The 16768-nt window shown below is 42.3% G+C and overlaps 1 protein-coding gene across 10 annotated transcripts in view; it reads left to right on the forward strand.

Moving 5' to 3' along the window:
- Positions 1-8914, forward strand: part of CEP170B (centrosomal protein 170B) — a 54160-nt gene extending 45246 nt beyond the window's left edge. For 6 of the 10 annotated variants that reach the window (XM_086895659.1, XM_086895657.1, XM_086895661.1 and 3 more), the window contains 7 exons: positions 128-287; positions 4060-4098; positions 4641-4784; positions 6266-6354; positions 6899-6992; positions 7915-7966; positions 8674-8914. In XM_086895659.1, coding sequence (XP_086751785.1) covers positions 128-287; positions 4060-4098; positions 4641-4784; positions 6266-6354; positions 6899-6992; positions 7915-7966; positions 8674-8909 — 814 coding nt within the window. In that variant the 3' untranslated portion in view covers positions 8910-8914. The remainder of the gene's footprint in view (positions 1-127; positions 288-4059; positions 4099-4640; positions 4785-6265; positions 6355-6898; positions 6993-7914; positions 7967-8673) is intronic. The other 4 variants (XM_086895660.1, XM_086895658.1, XM_086895662.1 and 1 more) reach the window with 1 other exon arrangement.
- The last annotated feature ends 7854 nt before the right edge of the window (positions 8915-16768 follow it).

Below are 16768 nucleotides of genomic sequence, written 5' to 3' on the forward strand. Positions count from 1 at the left end.
TTGCCCTAGCCTCTGCAGAGGATACAGTTCCCACAAACATTTTGTGGCTTCTCTTTTTATATTTTATTAATATGAGGCATGTTGTATCCTGTGTCCTAATGGTTGTGCTTCATTGCCTGTGCTTTAGGCTCAGCCAAACCTTGGTGAAGGATGTGGCCATCCTTGCTCGAGAGATTCACGATGTTGCTGGAGATGGGGACTCACAGAGTTCCTCAGGGACGGGACCGAGCACCTCCTTCAGCTCTGTGCCCAACACTCCGGCTTCCACCATATCCGCGAGGGAAGAGGTAAGGAGTCACAGAAAGCTCTGCCTCTCTGTGCTAGTAAGTACATGGGACATGGTTGGGGTGGAAGACAAGGGTAGCATCCCCAGTTGCTGCAGCACTGAAGAAGTTTGATTCCTTGTCCTCCTAAAAAGCAGCACCAGAAGGACCAACTGCAGCCTGTTCAGGGTGCTCTTTATTTTGGCCTCTGTGCCACAGCCAGCCTTGCAAGGTATGGAAATCATATAATTTCCTAAGCTTCTCAAGGCTTCTATTTGGACACTGGCCCCTGAAATTTGCATCTGAGAACAGGATGGAGGGGATGTGTTCTGCTGCTGTGCCAGGGAGCCAGAGCCTTCCTCTTTGTTTCACACAGGGCACTGACCGTGTACGCTGGCTGCACTCTGTGTCAGCTGTGTGTTTTGCACCTCTGCTGTGTCCTTTCTGCCAGGACTGTTGAAATGCTGTGCAGGTGTTGCTTGAATCCCTTCCGTCCGTCCGAGTGCTGATAGAGAGGGGGCAAGGATCCTTGGAGATGGGCAGGGAGTCAGGCAGGTAGCTTGGGAAGTGCAGTTCCCAGCCCTTCAGTGAAGCTGTGGCTTCCTCCCAAACTGTATAGCACAGTTTGTCTGCACTAGGCTGGGAAGGAGGGAGGCAATTTCTTCATTTGGTTCACCAGTGCTGCAGCGCAGGCACCAGCTCAGCTCAAATTTAGCTGCAAGGTCACCAGGAGGCTTCAGCTGCTAAAGCAAAGTTGCCTTTGCTACTGTTTAAATCCAAATTGCCTCCTGTGTACCACCAGTGCTTAAAACATACACAGCTCTCTGCTGCTCAGGTTCCCCTGGCCCCCTGTTGTCTTTGACTGTTGTGAGAATTGCAGACCCGGGGCAGGGTTCAAAGCTGAGACCAAACTTGTTACTCTGCCAAGGGAGTCCTTGGAGGCCCCGTGACCCTGCTGTGATCAGCACTAGAGGTGCAAAGCAGAAGTTTAGGGAGATACGCAGAAGATGAGAGGAGTGTGGCTGTGGTTGTGCTAAACCAAGGTCAGCTGCAGCCTGCTCAGGGAGGGGTTTATTGGAGCCAAAGTGCACAAATGTTTCACAATAACTGCCAGCTCTGAGATAAAGTGGTTTATTGCTTTGTTTCCTTGCAAGTGCCACGCCTGTCAAGCTGCCTTTTGTATTTTAATTTCCAAGCAATAAAGGTGACTGCACTTCTGACTTGTAAGCAAAACATTTTACTCAGCTCCCACTTGCTTGCAGAAAAGTAGGGGAGGAGGAGGAGCAGTGTCTCTGCTGTTTTTTTGGAGTGCCACTGAAGGGTTCAACCATAAGTCAGTTGATACAGAGGGATGTTCCCAGCTGCTAGAGGAAGACACCTGCAATATGGTGTTTCTGCTCTGTGCAAAATGCCAGGCTCCAGAGCGCGACACTGAATGGCAGAATCTCACAAACCCAGGATTGCTCAGACCTGGGTGAGGGTTTCTCTGGCTTTGTAGTGCTGCTGTGTGGGACATGCCACAGTCCCACACAATAGTCAGGAGAGCAAATTCAGAACTGTCACACTGTTGGGAATACTCCTAGCAGTGCCCACTGCTAGAGCAGTTTTTGAGATCTTGCAGTAGTGTTAAGGACAAAGCACTGATGGGAGCCTGTGAGGACAGATCAGGAGCCATAGGCTTTGGTGTTTTCAGGTAGTGGCTGAAAACACTCTAAAGGCTTATAATGAGGCTTCCTCTGAACAGGAGTGGATATCAGCATGATTTCAGCAGGGCCAGCATCTGGCAGGCCACTTGAGTTGCACCCAAAATGCCACAGTGCATCAGTGTTGCTGCCTTACATTATCACAATAGCCAGGAACAGTTTCCATGAGCAGGGCTTTCTGCTGGCAGTGCTGAGATGTGGAGTGGGATCCTAAACAGTTCAGCCTGGGGGGCTTGTTATGAATGCCAGCAATATAAACTGATGTGAGTTCAGTGAACAGACACCTCATCTTTGGTAGTGGACCAGATTCAGCACTGCCACACCTGCCTCCCACAGTCAGAGTGTTGTTGAAACTGTGCTGAATTAATAACTTCAGTTTGATGCAAAGAAGCTTCTGGAAAATGCCTGAAAATCAGTGTAAATGATGCTAAGCACTCTGAATTTTGTGAGTGCTTACCAAACAACTTTATATTAAATATTCTAGGAAAGGACATAGTGATGAGAAATAGCTACCATGGCTATAATAGTAATATATTGAAACATCTGATAAAAGAGATTATGTGAATAAGAAAAGATTTCTCTGTGTGCCTGTCTCTTATGCTGCTCTGGCTTATGCAGTATTGTATGCCATTCTGCATTCTAATACTAAATATTTATATCTATTCCAAAAAAGTGGGGGAAAATGCAGGAAGAATAAGTACTGATACTGGAATCACTCTTGAGTGTTCAGTGCTGTACCAGAAGCATTGTTTGGGACCAGTGTATGGCACAGCATTTCTCAACAACCTTAAATGAACTGCTTTTTAAATTACTTTTATTAAGAAGCTTGGTTAAAGTTTAAATGAGGAGTATCCTCTTACAAGTTAAGGTGGAGCCTTCGATTTAAACCCTAATCTACATGCTCTGTCCTTTCAGGTTCAGTGCTGCCTTGGATGTTTGCCAGGGAGGCTTTCCATTTCCCCAGTGCATGTTTGGGGTGGTTTTGTTTTTCTAGCCTCAGCTGTATAGTTTATGATAAGATAGATTCTTGGCATACAGGGCTGAGTACTGCTACAAATTAAGCAAATTAAAAAAAACCCGAAAACAAACAGAACAAAGAAAGAGTTCAGCAAGGGTGAAACCTTCATGATTCCTGTTTACCGAAGCCTTGGGTTATTTGGGATGCCTTGTTTTGTGGGTTTGTAGGTTTTGCAGGACCTAGCTTTCTGCAGAGTTCATCCATCAAACTTAAACCTCAGCTGCTGCAAACACAGTCAGGTTGGGTCATCCACAATCACTGGCTACTTCTGAGAATTTTAGCCCTGCATATAAAATTCTTTTGGTGGGTGTTTTTAAGGAAATTTGATAAGGATGTAATAAAAACTAAAGAGCCTGATTAAGTTTGTTAAGTTGTTGTGTAACATACTCAGTGTGAATGTTGGTACACAAGAGGAAATGCTTACAGGTGTGATGGAATAGAAAATGTGAGAACAGAACAGGTCATGTACAAAAATCTCCAGTGATGGTGGAGCAGGTGCTATCCTTACCTTGTTTTCAGTTGGTTGTGCTGAGACCTGCTCACTGTAGGAACATCTCATTCCCTTCTGACACTTTCACTGCTGCAAGCAGCCTAACTTACTGTTTCTGCAATTGATGAAAGGAAGCTTATTAGCCAAACATTTTGGCTGTTGTGGCCCTGCACCATAATATCTCTCTCCTGCTGCCTATGTATAACCCAAGTGCTGCTGCATAGTGTGGGGAGCCTGGACTTTGGATGGCACATGGTTTCCTCACAAGGAGCTGTGTGCTTTGCCAACCAAAGAGCCTCTTGGGCTGGATGTTCAGCCCTTTCCCAGAGGCTCTGGATTTCACTCAGCACAGTCTGGTTTGGAGTAACTGAGGAGCTGCCCGAGGCCACCTCAGCAGAACTGGCTGGGGACCAGGATCTCCATGGGCTTCAGTGCATGATGGGAGGGTGGGCACTGAGTGCTGGTCCTCAGGAATGCGCTTTTGGGAATGCCAACCCCAAATAACCCCAAACCCCGTGTTCTCTTTGATACTTGCTGTCACAGTCATTCACTAGCATTGATCTCTTTGTTTCTGTTTTAACACAGATTGCTCGTAGATCTTTTCGGCTGGCATATCCATCTCAGGTGCACTTTCCATCCCATTATTTTTGTATCTCTGTCTTGTCATTGTTATTTTCTTCCCCTTCTTTTCAAGTTTTTGTCAGTAAACCCAACAGGAGTAATTGTCTTCTCATTTCTGTTCTTCCTGTTAATTAGGTGCATTTTTAGTGGTTTTGTATTGCTTTTTCATCTCCTTCATGTGTTACTAAATTGTTTCTGATTAATTTGAGTGTGTCTTTAATGTTGCATTGATATATTAAGACAGAAGATATGGGAAAACAGAGTCTTACCTAAATGCAAAGAATACAAAGATATACTTTTCCATACATGCTCAAGACTCAAAATTTTAAAGTAGAATAGCCCCACAGAGTTTTGTGGTATGACTCCAGCAGGTAGGCACTTGCAGGACTGGGGTCTAGTAATTTGCTTACGAGCCCATACCTGTCTGAACAAGACTTAAATGAATCAGTGTTCCTCTCAGGCTTGCCTGAAAATCTGCAATATCTGCAGTGAATGCCTGTGAGCTTAGTTTCCCTACTAATTTTTAATGACTCATTATTTCCAAGTTGGTGCAGCACATTCCAGAAGCAAGTCTGAACTACCAGAAAGTGCCTCCGGGATCAGTGGAACTGAAGGATTTTGACCAAAACATGAATGATAACAGAGAAGAGGATCCCTCAAGAAAAACAAGAACAAGAAACCGTGAGGAGGCAGGTCACCTTTTTCTTTACATTATATATGACATTGCTTTGAGCTGCTGTATGTATGCTTGTTCTTTATGAGCTGCCAAAGGAGTCTACTCCAAAAAAAACCTCCCACACTTCTCAACAGCCCTGATGTGTGGGTAAAGTAACAGTGTTTAAAAGGAAAAAAGAGGAACAGAACCACCCCTCTTGCCAGTAGTGACTGGAAATTCCTCTCTTGCATAAAATGCCAGTAAAACCTGAGGCTTGGTCACCTGTTTTTGGGAGGACACATTGAATGTCAGAGCCTTCTTTAGGCTATTTCACTGCTATCTTACAGAAGAACTCAAACATCTCCACTTGGAAATCTGAAGCACTGCTAGTTTAATGGCACCTTACTGTTCTGCAGCTGGCATCCTGGTTAGAGCTGCTGATGGAACAGCAGTGGCAGGATCTGGACCTTAGGAGAGGTGTGTGTGACTGGGCTTGGTGCTGTGGCACAGCTGGCTTGCTGTGCCCTGCAGTCTTGTGAGCATTGCTCCCTCCAGCGTTTGCAATTTGATGCCATTCTTCTGGGCTGAGAGAGCAGGGTAACCTGCAAATCACTGGGGTGATGCTGAAGGCTGAGAATGCCTGGCCTGCACTTGAGGCTGGGGATGGTGTTGGGATGAGGGGTGTAGTGGGGTGATGGTGCCAGGAGGAGGAGGAGAAAGCTGCTGATCCAGCACTGGCTGTCACTCCTGCTTGCCTTCTGCCTTCCAGCTGTGGTGGGAAGGAAGAGCTGGGGCAGAGGCTTCAGGGAGGCAGTGCAGGCAGGAGGGGACAGCTGGCTCCAGCACAGCCACTCTGGAGGTGGAGTGTGACTCACACAGGGGACCGTGGGCTGAGCCACTGGTACTGATCCTGTCCTGTGACTGCTTTGAAGCAATCCCTTCCTCTCCTGTAGAGAAGTGCCAAGGCTGGAAAAAAGGTGCAGCTTCAGAGGGCCCCCAGCTTGATGTGGGCTTTCCTGGCAGAAGCCTGCAGGCTCTGCTAAGCCACAGCACTTGAATATCTAGGGTTTGATAGTGTTTTGTTTTACTTTTAATAAAGCAGAATGTAACATGCTGGGATACCTGGCTGTGAGGGTGGTTTGAACTCATATGTGTCACATTAGGTAGTTTCAGTGAGACTGCTTCTTGGGCTTCTTGCATTGTGATTTGGCTTTTTGGGGGTTTTTTTGTGAAGTGTGGAAAGTCCTAAGTGCTGTTCTTTCAGAAATGCTTAAATGCTTATGTTTCTGCAAACAGCTGTGTCTGTGTCTCTAGAAAAAGTCTGAACAAGTTAGTATTGGCGTTTTTGCCAAAGTGCTGCAATAAAGCTGCACATCATCTTAATCTCCCTTGAACTTCAGCTATCATCCACACAAATGAAGATGTTTCAGTGAAGATCGTTTACTGTACTAAAAGTTCCTGTTTTGTAATATGCTGCTTTTGCTACAAGTTCTCCAATTTGTCCCCATATTTTAGGTAATCTTCGACAATTTGATGTTGAACCCAGTATCCCAGTTATCACATACAATCCGTGAAAACACGGAAAACCTCGCTGAAAAAATGAAGTAAGTAACTTCTTGTCCCCAGCCTGAAATACTGACCTGCTGGTGAGTTTGTTGACTTGTGACTTGTGGAAGATATTGTACTGTTGTCTTGGAAAGTTTTGTAATCAGGATGCAGGGAATGTAGATGTAGGAAATTGTGTGTGTAGTGAACCAGAGGTAATATGATTATTTGCTATCACTTTTCCTTGGTCTTTGGAATTTTAATGCTAGATTTGTAATGCCTGTTGATGCCGTGGCTTTGAAATTCTGCCAGTGCAGGAGATACAGCAGAAAATTAGTGGAGTGTCTCTTCTTTCCTTTCCTGTACCAAGGCTCCTGTAAATATGCAGGTTACCAAGCTTGTGAAATCTTTTCAAAGTTTGTTGTTGCTCTAGAGACATCAGCTAGGGAACGACTTTGGATTGTTCCTAAATCAGCTGAAAGGAGCTTTGTCCAGCTGCTAATCCACTAATCTCTTTTGTTGCCACATCTTGTGATAATTAAGCCTTTTAAACAAGCAGTTTTTTGATGGCAATTTTAAGATCTACTCTACTTTGTGTTTCAGGATTCTGTTTCAAAACTCAGAAAGGACCTGGGAGGAGATGGAGGCCAAAATCAATTCAGAAAATGAAGTGCCAATTCTGAAGACGTCAAACAAAGTAAGTCTATGCAAACAAGTGAAATACTAAAGACTTAGGTCCATGAAAGCTTTGTAAGAAACCAAACCAGCAATCTCAACACTTCTTAAATCCATTTCTGAAATTTCTGGTCCATTTTCATGTGTTGAACTCCTGGGTTTCATTGTTGTTTGAAGTGTGATGATGTGAGTTCCTTCCGTGGTTTTGTTTTGCCGAACTCTTTCCCAGTTCCTTTGCAATTGATCTTCAAAGACTGGGTCTCTTAACAGATGCTGAAGTTCAGGATCATTAGGCCTCATTTAAACATTTACTTAAGGGTCACCTACCATGTGGTTGCCACAGCTTCAGTTGCAGACAGGTGTTTGTCATGAAAGTTTGTTTTGTTCACCTGTAACTGTTTGATATTAGGGTAGTAAAAATCTTCCTCAGGGTGAATTCACTCAGGTGATTCAGCCTCAAGATGGTGATTGTGCTCTCATGACCTTCCATTGTCCTTGAAGGGGATTGTCAGTAAGGATTTAAGTACAGTAGTGAACCCAGCAAGTATGATTAATGCTAAAAAACCTTGTGCCAAGACCTGTGTAGCTTGATGCTGCAGCAGTGTAAATGTGGACAAGTGACTTCTCTGGTCTAGGAGCTGAGTTTACAAATATCTTTGTGTTTTTCATATTAAAGAGGAGTCTTTGTACAGATACAGCATTTCATGTCTAAAAGCCACAGTGGCTATGAATGGGTGGTGTAGTAGCACTTGGTGACAGGATGCAGAGCAGGCTCCCCATGCACTGACCAAATGCACCTCAATGCAACTTTTCTGTTAAATGAGAAAACTTGGGCCTGACTTTGCATCTTCTTGATCAGATAAGGCAGAAGCAGTAAGATTAGATTCCTGTGTCAGTTGAGTACTTTGTTGCTTAATTTTCTATTCTGATGCTTTTGTTTCTAGGAAATCAGTTCTATCCTGAAGGAGCTCAGGCGAGTTCAGAAACAGCTTGAAGGTTGGTCATCTGAAATACTCCTGTTGTCTCTCAAATACCAGTAAAACTGCACAAAATAAAGTGATATTGGCCTGATTTATCAATGAAAGCTGGGAAAGGATGCAGAAGTTCAGGTTGTTACCATAGTGCTCTCTGATGAGTGCATAGGGAATTAACAGTAGATCTATCTTATACTGCCAGGTTTTAGGCAAATTTTTGACTATTGAAATGTAGCAGCTGTTGCTGTGGAAATGCTTTGTTTGTGGTATTTAGCATATTCACATAAGATAAACTGGTGCAGGAGTGTTCTGATGAAATAATATTTAGCAGCTCTTCCAGCTGATAAGCTGTGCTATGCTTTTTTGACTTGAATTTTGCACATGATATCTGCATTAGGAAAATACAAGCTCTTACATCATCTAAAAGTGTAATAAAAGCATGTAAAAACATCCAGACATCATTTTGGGCACCAGCAAAAAGCTTGCCATTTGGCTGCTGTAGTTTGTCTTTTCCAATTTAACCAGAAAGTTTAGAGTCCACATCTCTGCTGTCTGGGAGTGATTTTGCTTGTTAAAACTCTTTAGACCTGAAGGTACTAATGTGGAAAATAACCTGACTAAAATGAACAACAGTACTGCTTACAATTCTACTGCCTTCAAAATGAGGGCAGCAAACTTCTGTTTAGAAAATTTGGTGCTAATGTGTTTTTATTTATTTATTTTTTCCAGTCATAAATGCTATCATTGACCCTACTGGAAACTTGGATATAGTTGCCAGCAACAAAGCATCTTCTGCTGCTAAACAATCTACAGCCACTAAAGTCAGGACTGCTAACAATTCTGGGTCCACACTGGAGACTTTGTCCCTAGCACAGATGAGAAACTACGCTCAGAAATCGAACTGTGGGTCTTCTAGCTTACAAGATTCGAATTTCATTCCAGATGGAGAGAAATATGTGATCTGATACAATATTTTGTATTGCTGTTATACTGTAATCTACTGTTGCATTAGTATTGTGTATGAGTGGTTTGTGGACAGTTTGTGTGGAGCAGTTGTTTAGATTGCTAACATGTTGCACAAAAAAGAAAAATCTATGCTGTGAGGGTGAATGGAAAGTCTGTGTATGCCTTTTAAACAAGACTAGCACTGTGGAGCAGCACATACTCAGCACAGAGGCAAACTGATTTTTACAAAATTACTCATTCTTCCAGTGTGCCATAAGAAAACAGGCTTTGCATATTTTCCATTCAGTATGCTGAGGCTAAAGTGTTCTTGCACTGGCCTGTTTATAACTATTCAGTTGTAATTCAGTTGTAATGAGGCTCAATTTGAAAAAATACCCCACACCTTTTTGGTACTATATTTGTTTGGGTTTTATTTGATTGAATTTTTTTGAAGTGTACAAGTGAAGCATTACAACTCTGTTGGAATCAACTTGCAAATCCAACAGAACAATAACAACAGAGGTTGTGCAATATCATGGGTTTCTGAGAGAAACCCTTACTGCAGTTGTGTAAAATTTCCTTTCAGCAGTCGTAAAAAGGCAACCACACTGAAGTTGTGCATCTGTTTTTCAGTACAGAAACCAAAACAAGACAGAATAAACCCTTCTGTTTTTTCTCCTGGGAAAGTGTAAAAGTTAATAATGGTATGAATGTAAAGACTACTGATCAGCTACTATTTTTGATAACATTTCAGATCCAAAGTTTGGGGTAGGTACAAAAAGTTCGATTTTACAATTTAGCTTGCCAAATTTTCATGATTTTGGTACAAATGCTGTCTTTAAGCTGCTTTTCTTTTTTAATTTAAATATACAGTCTTTTCATAATGAGCTACAAATGCTCTTGGCTGGGCCAAAGACTAAGATGTTTGTAATTACCCAATTGCAAAGAAAACCATCTGTTCCAATGGCTTATGGAATAAACTTAATTACACAGTTGCTGTGAACTAATGCAATCACTTGACAGCACTGAAAAAATAATGGCTTCAATGATGCTCCACCTTTATGGCTAGTTCTGTTATGAATTTTTTTTTTTCAATGCAAAAGTGCTTGCAAAGACCACCATTGTGGTGTTCTTCAGAAACTGTTCATCAGTATCAAGCACTTGGTACGTTTGGGATTTTTGTCTCTGGATTTAATTTTTGGTCTGTTCTAATCCTAGAAACACTGAGGGTTGTGTACAGTTGTTTGAGCAATTTCTTACTTAACAAAAGTTGGGGTTTATATTCTGTCTTTGTGTTAAACTGCAAAACACTAAGCAATTGTTGTTGCTTTAAGAGCGTAAATTTTGCTTTTGAGGGGATCTCTTTCAGATGTTTTTGCTCCCAGTTTTTTTTTTTTTTTTTGTCTTGTATCGATTCCTTTTTCATTCTTCCAGGTCAACAAATAGTAATCAAGTAAAGAAATTATTTTCTAGCTGTGGAGGATACATTTACTGGGAAAGGTGAGCAGATGAGTTCCACTTTGCCCTCATACAGTATGTAGTTTAAGCAGTGAAAATGGTTTCCCAAGCTTGACTGCTTCTTGTGTGCTGACTCTATATTTTGGGGTGAGTAGTGGATTCCTTAGTTAGCTTCAGTAGTTACCTGAGCTTTTCTGCTAGTATGTTGTAACAGTGGGAACCTGTTAAAATAATTTAAATAAATAGGGATGCTCACAAAATGTTTAACCTTACTAGTGAAGAAGGTGATTGCTTTCCTGGTGAAGCCAGCGAGAGCTTTCCATCAGTTTCAGCAGAGACAAGATCGGTCCCAAAATGGGAGTATGTCAACATGCCATTAGTTTATTTTTGAGCCTGCAAGATGCTGGCTGGTAAATAGTAGGTGCAGATATCCTTCAGAGATTTCCAGTAGACTATAAGCTCATCTGCTTGTGTGGAGATGCCCTTCCATGAAGAAATCTGCTGGACTTCACATAGATGAATGCAGAATAAAAAGAATTTGCCCTTGATGTTGTTCTGCCTGTAATATACGCACTATCTGAATGTGTTAATTCAGTCGTTGATTCTGATCTGTCTTTTCTTGAAATACCTGACTGTGTCCTTGGTGAATATCCTAAGTGGTGGTATCGTTCCTGACATATGAGACACAATTTTTCAAGCCCTTCTTAGTCGGGTTTGAACTGACCAGGTGCTACCCCAACTCACTAGGAGTTGAAGGACCTTCACAGATAAGGTGTTGCTGTTAGTTTCAGTTTTGCTGTAGAGACAAATGAATTACTAAGATGTACATCTGACTTCTCTGATTATTTGTTATTTCCACATCTTCATGGCTATGCGCAAGTGGATTCTGTTTCTCTCCAATGTGTCCTTGATGGGACTTCTGTTTACTTTCACTTGAAAATTGCTTGATTCTTCTTTGATTCTTGAACACATCAGGGAGGGATTTTCTCCCTTGGTTGCTCTGTTCTGAACTAGAGAGCGAGCCCACAGACACCTTGCATCAATTAAATCAACCTGCAAAATATGGTACCTCTTCAAGTGACTAATGAGGATGCAACAATCAGTGTCTCTTGATAATTTGGAAATGAGTGTGTGAAGGCAGGGAGGATGCACAGCTTGATTTGTTTTATTTGTGACTCAGCCAAACTGTAAAATGCTTCTGTGTCCTGACACAATGCTCATTCTTGGATCTTTGCATTTGAAAAGGTTTAGCTAGTCAACAATGAAACGCAACATTTTTTTTTTTTTGTATTCACTGCTTCTGAAGTACTGTGGTTTGCACTTGTCTGCTCCAGATAAGCCAAAGAGCTATCCACTCCTTTGCTGATTGTTGGTTCTTACAAGCAGTACTGTATGCAACCATGGAAACATGCCTGTGTGACTCCAATGTGAACCTGACCCATGTGTACCGGTGTATTTGGGAGGCCCAGGATCAGTGCACGAGATTCCTGCTGGCTTCCATGAGCTGTGGATGGGCCCTGCTTTCAGCTTGGCAGGGGTGATGCTGCCCTGTGTGTCACGCCCATGCCACCTTGCTTTCATGTGTTTTGTGTCTGACTAAAGCAATGTAACAAAGGGTGGGATTTTCCAAGTCTTGGGGAAGCAAGTGCTCAGGTCCTTTTGGGTTTTCCATATGCTTTGGGTGCCTGATGCCCTGAGCACCTTCCAAAAATCCCAGCCCTCAGCTCTTCCACTATACTTGAAAACTTTTCAGTTTGACGCTTTCAAATGTAAAATCCTGTTAATCTGTTCTGATGGCGTGAATGTAAATTCCTGTGAGGGTGTGTAGGAGCTTTGGGAGGGAGGACCCAGCTGGATCTGTGGTGGTGTCATGTTGTGGTCATGCTCCAGGAGGAAAGAACGTCTGCATCATCTTTGAGTGTTTTAGTAAAGGTACAATTAGTGGAATGTTTACATACAGCCTACTGACAAAAAAGGAGACAAAAAAAAAAAAAGATAAAAAAGTGTAAAGTATTTAAGTGCAAGATTCTACTAGATTTTTCTTGTTTTGCAGATCACACTAGCTATTTTTGAAGTTGGTAAATGTGTATAACTTTTGCAAAGACCAGACAGAACTACCTGTTCACTTTCAATGTGCCCCGTGCTGAATTGTGCCTATTTCACTCTCTGCTGTTGTTATGCTGCTGATTCTGCTGTTCTGAACTGTTCACTGGATCATTCCATTTGCATGCAACACAAATGCAAGCTGAGCTGTCTGAGAGTAAAGCTGAAACACGTTTGTATAACTTGAATCAATTAATGACTCTCTCTTTTCCACACCCTCTTTAAATGCTGTGTATAATTTTGATTTGTTTCTTCTGCCATGATTTCTTTCCACTTTTGGTTTGTTGTTTTGGTTTTTTTTTGAACAGTAATTTATTTTTGTTTGGATTATAGGCAGTATCTGTACATTTTGTTTTGAGGTGATATTGTGGATGTCTTTAAAAAACCAAATTGTTATTTTATATAATTTTATCATAAAGTTGCTCTAATAAATCATTCTTTTATCATGTGACAGTAATGCTGGATTTTGTGTGTTAATTTGGAGGAGGATGTGTGTTTGGTGGATGGATTGTTTCAACTGCCTGTTCTCACTGGTGTTAAGTGCAGTGCAATGACAGAATTGTCAGCAGCTCAAGACTCACAGCATGACTGCATCAGTCCTGCTGACACCTATGGCTGGGCACACCAAGGAACAGGAGTTCTCTTACTCCCCCAGAACTTCCTGGGCTGGAGTCCCAAAGTCCCTTTCACATCAGGGTGACACATCTGAATATGGTATTGATTTAATCTTTAGTGCTGTTTTGTTTCATTGTCACGATTAACATGGTGGTTGAATCCAGCCTGGAAGTGATCATTCCCCAGGAGGTATGTGATTGTAGATACATTATTAGGCTTATTTTTTTGCACTCACCTTTTAGATATATATTTAAAAAAAACATGAAAATATCAAAATGTTTTGATATTTGATATGAACACATAGTTTATGTGTTCACAGACATATATGCTAGACATATAAAAACCTATATATATAGTCCATGTGTCTGTGAAATCCTTTTTGATGTTTGCCTTCATTCCACCAGTGTCCTCCTTCCATCCTGCATTTCTGTCTGAGCTTTGCATCCTTCCTGGCACTTTAGAAATATTGTTAATTCCTCCTTCTCTGCACTGCCTTCAGCCTCCCCCACCCTGCCTGGTGCCACGTGGGACTGCATTAGCACAGCTCCTGCAGGAAGCAGAACACGTGCAGCTGATGAAAACATGGCATTGTTTGCCAGCAGTAACACACTGGCAAGAAGAAGGAAGAAGAGCAAGAAAATACTAGTCCCTAACTAGAAGCACTGGGAGATTTTCCATCCCTGCTTACCTTTCCATTAGGTACTTGAACATGGAAATCTTTTACACTTAAAAATTTTAGGGAGGGATTTTGTGTTTAAAAAAATAATAAATCTTAGCCTCTCTTAAGAAGCTTTCTGAAGCTTAGTTCATGTGCTGTGTCTGCAGAGGTTTTCTGTGTTGCCTACAGTGCAGGGCTGGATTACACACTAACAATATTGCCTCTCCCCAGGTTTCCCTGACAGGAGCAGTGTTTGAGTTGGGATGCTGTGCAAAGGGCCCTTCTGAAATCAATAGTGCACCCACTTCATTAATTTTTAACGGTTTGACTGAGTAAACATAAGAGGCGGTGGAACTGTAGCCAAAACTATTTGCAACATAATGAAAGCTGCTAGAATTGAAAAATAAAGGATAGATGGGAAAAGTAATGATCTCCTCTGTGCACCTTCCTGCTGAGCCTTCAGCTGCAAGTTTGGCTTCCAACATCCTCAGCTGCTTTGGGGAATAAAGCCTGGTTTTCCACATGTACATAGCAAGGAACATCAGAATGCTTTGCCTTGAGCAGGGTTTCAGGATCCCCTCTCAAAACAAAACTTTTAATTCTTTGGAGGAGACAGGTTCTCTTTTTTTGGATGTTGTGTGAAGATCCAGGGGTAGACCCTCATCTGCTGGGTTCTGCCCATGGGATGGTGGGAGGGCACCGTGTGTTTCTCAGCAAGGACATCCGTGGGCTGCTGCAGAGCCCTGCTGGTCTCAGCTGGTGAGATGGGGTTGGTGTGGAGCAGCAGTGAGCAGTTTGCCTGCAGGGGTGTTGCTTTCCCTAATGGAGCACAACCTTTTGGATGTAACCCTGCAAAGACTCTGAGCACCAGCACACGAGAGCTCACCTGTGCAGTTCCCTAGGAAAGGTGTTTTATTTTAGTGGATTGGCTGCTGAGCTCTGTGATTGATGTGGGCTGAGCAACCGAAGCCAAGAACAATGAATATAAGAAAGTAGCACTCTACCCTGATTTAGCCTTTTTTCCTCTAAACAGAAATATTGGAAATACTGTTCTTGCCAAAAGAGCTGGGTTTGTTCAACATTAAATGCTTCTGTCAACATTCAAATCAGAGGAAGGAAAAAAAACAGCAAAAATCTCAAAATATAGCATTCACCTGGCACTTCCCAGGCAAGAGGAGATCCAGAGGCATGGATGAAGTTTGGTTTCAGCAAAAGCAATACCACAGAGAGAAGAGAAGGAATAAAATTTTTATAATACAAAATACATTCAACACCAACACACACTGAAGTATTTTCCTAATACTTGCAAGTCATCTTTCCCAGGTGTGACTGGAGGGTGAGTGCTACAAAAGATGAGTGACAAGACAGAGACAGTGAAGAACTCTCTTGCACTATATTCATGGCTTTATTTATTTGTTTGCAATTGAAATATTTTTCCAAACAAAACATGGCTGGCAGGCTTTAGTATTTAATTTTAGGCTGAATAACATTATTCCAAGTGAGCTAAATATTTCAAGTTAAATGTTTCAAGTCCATGGTCAGATATCTTAGTGAATTTACTGAATATTTTAAAAAGTGGAAACTGAGTAAATCTTTAAAAATGCTTCCAAACAAATCACAATTTTATTCAGACTTTGAAATTTTCCCTAGGCTTGTCATCTGAATCACTTCCCAGTTCTAAACTTGAAATAACTTCTTTGGGTCCCCCCTCCCCAGCTAATTTAAGTATACAATCTTATGGCACAAAGTATAAATAGAGCATTTTTCTTCTCAAATGTACGGTCCTTGGCTGTTTCTGCCTCCCATCCTTCTGTCAACTGTTGGTATTTGGAGCCCAGCCTTGTTCTCATGAAACAGAAAGTGTAGTTTTGTAGTAATCTCTGCAGTGGTACTGATGTTTTTGTCTATAATTAGCTCGCAGAGATGAGAATGTGTTAAACTGGCAGTTTCTTCTTAGCAAACCTCCCACACAGGCAGAAAAAGCTCTTTCACTCTATCTTTTAATGCATCTATAACAAACTGGATGAGGCATGACTTTCAGAGGGAACATGTTAACCACAGAGTGCCACCCAGCCATACAGCGAGAGATGAATTTACTCTGCGTGTGGGATGGTGGCAAGTCAGCCAGAGCAACTGGTAGAAGGCGCCTTGTCTGAGAGACGGGGAAGAGGAAGAATAAAGAAAATTTCCTGTTTGCTCTAAACCTTGCTATTTTTTTGTTTCCTCCCCCCAGCTGCATGAATTGGTCAAATACAACCATATTCTACCCATAAATCCGCTTCCATCCTGAAACTGTCATAGCTACAGCACTGTTAGTAAGATCAGAAATGCAGAATTGTTGGGCTGGTATGTGAGATCAGATGAGCAGAAGGAAACCAGGATTTTGCAGGCTGGACTGGAGGAGGACAGTGGAATTTATCAGAGCTGCAAGTGGTTAGAGAGCTGATGAAGAGGAGGAGAAATACAGCTCTTTTTCCTGGAAGCTGCTTTTCCTCTGATACAACCCACTTGAACTGAACTTGTGATGTTGGAGAAATAATTGACAAATCCTGAAGTTTGTAGAAAGGTGCTGCTGCCTGTGTGGCTCGATCCCAAAGTCAGTGGGAGCTTTTGAGACTGAGGTTGACATAGTTCATGCCAGGATTTCAGTCCTGCACACAAGCAGGAGCTTAGCTGAAATATTTAGTTGGAATGCTCAGCCTCTGAAGTCATCTGAGGGCCAGGGACACTTCCTGGGGGTGATTTGGACCTTTAGCAGGGCTGGCTTTCCAGAGCTCTTTTCACTGTCTGCAGATCCTGCCTCCAGCTTTCTGGTAACCCAGATCTACAGGGACAGCAGCAGCCTTTGCTTTAAGTCCTGTTGTGACAGAGATTTGGGATGGCTCCCATGATAAGTGATCTGTGCACAGCAGTAATTCAGGAGTGAGGTAGCTGGGCAGAGATGTGTCCTATACGCTCCACTGCTTTTTGGGCTTCTTTGAGTTCATGCTTGTATTTTAGTCTTGAGGGAACCAGAAGACTCATGGCACTTGCAGCTTCCCAGGG

This window comes from Cyanistes caeruleus, chromosome 6 (genome assembly GCF_971803275.1).
Source record: "Cyanistes caeruleus chromosome 6, bCyaCae1.hap1.1, whole genome shotgun sequence".
Classification (NCBI taxonomy): Eukaryota; Metazoa; Chordata; class Aves; order Passeriformes; family Paridae; genus Cyanistes; species Cyanistes caeruleus.